General features: G+C 37.0%; 1 protein-coding gene across 1 annotated transcript; it reads left to right on the top strand.

Annotated features, from left to right (window-relative positions):
• Positions 1 to 327: 327 nt before the first annotated feature.
• On the top strand, positions 328 to 3,312 carry LOC113882132 (olfactory receptor 2J3-like). The gene has a single exon (XM_027525323.1). It carries the CDS (start codon positions 400 to 402, stop codon positions 1,324 to 1,326), a length of 927 nt encoding a protein of 308 aa, XP_027381124.1. The 5' UTR covers positions 328 to 399; the 3' UTR covers positions 1,327 to 3,312.

Here is a 3,312-nt window from a genome sequence, read left to right as displayed (position 1 = left end):
TAATATATAATCATATTATAGGTTAGATAATAGTGGGGTGCCATCGCCTTGGTATTCAATTCTTTGATCTGGCTTCTGTTTCTTTTCTAAGTGTTTCTATGGTTCTTGGAGAATTTCCACACTTTTTTTGAATCTGTGTAGTTCTTTCCTTAGACTTCCCAGGTGGTGCTAGAGGTAAAGAACACGTGACAACAGATGAAAGTGACCCAGGTTTGATCCCTGAATTGGTAAGATCCCCTGGAGCAGGAAATAGCAACCCACTCCAGTATTCTTGTCTGGAGAATCCCATGGACAGAGGAGTCTGGTGGGCTTCTGTCCATAGGGTCACAAAGAGTCAGACACAGCTGAAGCGACTTAGCACAGCGCAACACAATTCTTTCCTTAGGTAACAAGCAAAGCATGATGATGGAAAGAATCAATGCAAGTTCTGAAGACAACTTTGTTCTACTGGGTTTTTCTAATTGGCCTCAGCTTGAGTTAGTTCTCTTTGTGGTTATCTTGATGTTCTACTTGATGACATTGATAGGCAACCTGTTCATCATTATCTTGTCACACCTGGACTCCCATCTCCACACTCCCATGTACTTCTTCCTCTCAAATCTCTCTTTTCTGGATCTCTGCTACACCACAAGCTCCATTCCTCAGTTGCTGATCAACCTCTGGGGCCCAGTAAAAACCATCTCTTACAATGGCTGTATGATTCAACTTTATTTTTTCCTTGCATTGGGATCCACAGAATGTGTGCTACTGATGGTGATGTCCTATGACCGTTATGCAGCTGTGTGTAGACCCTTGCATTATACTGTCCTCATGCACCCTCGTTTCTGTCAACTGTTGGCTGTGGCTTGTTGGGTAAGTGGCTTTTCCAACTCAGCACTTCACTTCTTGTTTGCCTTCTGGGTACCCCTGTGTGGACATCGCCAAGTGGACCATTTCTTCTGTGAAGTTCCAGCACTGCTTCGACTGTCATGTGTTGATACTCATGCTAATGAGCTGACCCTCATGGTCACGAGCTCCATTTTTGTTCTCATACCTCTCATCCTCATTCTCAGCTCCTATGGTGCCATTGCCTGGGCAGTGCTGAGGATGCAGTCGACAACTGGACTCCAGAAAGTCTTTGGGACGTGTGGAGCCCATCTTATGGTTGTATCCCTCTTTTTCATTCCAGTCATGTGTATATACCTCCAGCCACCATCAGGAAATTCTCAAGATCAAGGCAAGTTCATTGCCCTGTTTTATACTGTTGTCACACCTAGCCTCAACCCTCTAATCTACACCCTCAGAAACAAAGATGTAAGAGGGGCCGTAAAGAGACTAGTGGGGTGAGAATGGTCTAGTTATACTTGTGACAGTAATGGTATAATGGAGCATCTGTTTCACCAATAGTTCATCTACCCATCCACACGCCAACCCTTCTTTCATTCACTCACTCTATTAGCACTTATTTTGTACTCTCACAAGGTCACAGAGTTCAGGTAGCAGATAGGAATTAAACACAGTCTGCCTAAATAGTAATCACTCTTCAGTGGATATAACAGCCATGTAAAACATGAATCAAACATCAATATTAATTTTTTCAGTGCAGAAATCCAATAAAAATATCCTTTACTTAACTGAAGATGAAGCATAGAATTTGTTGTAAAAATTGATAAAATTCAGATGTAAAATTCCTATGGAGAGATGATATTCTTAATTTAAAATGACCTAGAATATGTCTTTCAGTTTCTCCCTTTATAGGCAAAATTTGTCATAAAATTTTTCTTCTGTCTTTGGTTTAATAATGAAAGATAAGTCTTTACTCCAACACTGTTATTCTCTTTTGAATACTAGTTAATATTGAAAAAAAATTTAGTGTATTCTTTGATATTCCATTATCATTAGTAAGAAAATAATTTTGATGAATTGTACCAAAAAGGGCTTTCAAATAATGCCCCTCATATTTTCCTTTTTTTTTTCAAGTCAGTGAGACTTGTAAAGGAGGTGAAAATAAGTTGCAAAGCTGTGCTATATAGCACATAAAGTAGTGGTCATCCTAGGCTAGGTTTTGTTAAGTGAAGTTAGAGCATGGTGCACCTGCTTAACTTAAGAAGTGATAAAGAATGTCTGAGTTGACTGAGTACTAGGCTCTTGAAAAATGAGTTGATGAATCTGATGGGTATTTGAAAGAATTATGTGAAAATATATTAGAAAATATTTGTGATAAAAGCTGTATGAAAATGCTAGTTGTTTTTTCCTTTTCAAACTCAATCTGATTTGAATATTTGTGGTTAGAAAGTTCATTATAAAAATCAACTGACACATTTTCCAAACAAATGTATTTTTATCAAAGTATAATTTTATTACCTATGTTACTGCCACCATCTCCATCTGAAATGTATACTATGTATATAACACTTTAAACTGAACCCACATTGAGCTGAAGAATAATTAAATTTAAAGTAAAATCTTGGCAAAACCTGAATTTTGAATGGTAACTCAAATGTCAGTTGTAGTTTTTGAAGCCTTTAAAGTTTAGGTATGATTGGTTCAAACCCTATTTCCTAAAGTATTAAAATGAAAAACACATCCAAAATCTTCCCCTCAATTTTCTGTATGGCTTGCAGTTATATTGATTCTGATGTCTTTGTTTTCTCCTTTGTTTATCTGTGATTCAGTCTTTATCTCCAACTAGGTGTATATGGGGTATATTCAATTATGCTTAAGCTACTTTTCAGAAAATTAAGAGCCAAGAATCATGTCTATAAAAGAACTTTTAGTAAATAATTGGGGCCACATAGAGTGAACCATCACAGAGGAAAACAAAAACTTTAAAAAACTTAAAAGACATAACTGAGTTCTTTGAACCATCTTGCATTTATGGAAATACCACTATTTGGGATACTGCATGCAGTACCCAGGTCTCTCACTGCCTAAATTTTCAGATACAAATCCACCATATTCCAATTACAATTCACAAACAAAATTACTCAAAAGAAAAATTTCATAGACTTATCAGATCTATCTTGCAAGAATATTCTATGTACACTTGAAGAGAATGTTTATCCTTGTGCTGATAGATGGGATATATATGAAAGTCTGTTAAGTCCAATTGGTATAAAGTATGGTTCAAGTCCAATTTTTTAAATAGATTTTCTTTCTGGGTAATGTACCCATTGCTGAAAATGAAGTCCCCTACTATTACTGTGTTGTAGTGTTGTCTGTTTCTCCCTTCAGACCTGTTAGTATTTGCTTAATTCATTTAGCTGCATCAGATCAGATCAGATCAACTGCTCAGTCGTGTCCAACTCTTTGTGACCCCATGAATCGCAGCAC

Source organism: Bos indicus x Bos taurus, chromosome 23 (assembly GCF_003369695.1).
Source record: "Bos indicus x Bos taurus breed Angus x Brahman F1 hybrid chromosome 23, Bos_hybrid_MaternalHap_v2.0, whole genome shotgun sequence".
Lineage (NCBI taxonomy): Eukaryota > Metazoa > Chordata > Mammalia > Artiodactyla > Bovidae > Bos > Bos indicus x Bos taurus.
This window is presented reverse-complemented; position numbering and strand designations above follow the sequence as displayed.

What these genes read in the sequence shown, in the direction of transcription:
- LOC113882132 (XM_027525323.1), top strand. Translation starts at nt 400, where the DNA reads ATGATGATGGAAAGAATCAATGCAAGTTCTGAAGACAACTTTGTTCTA.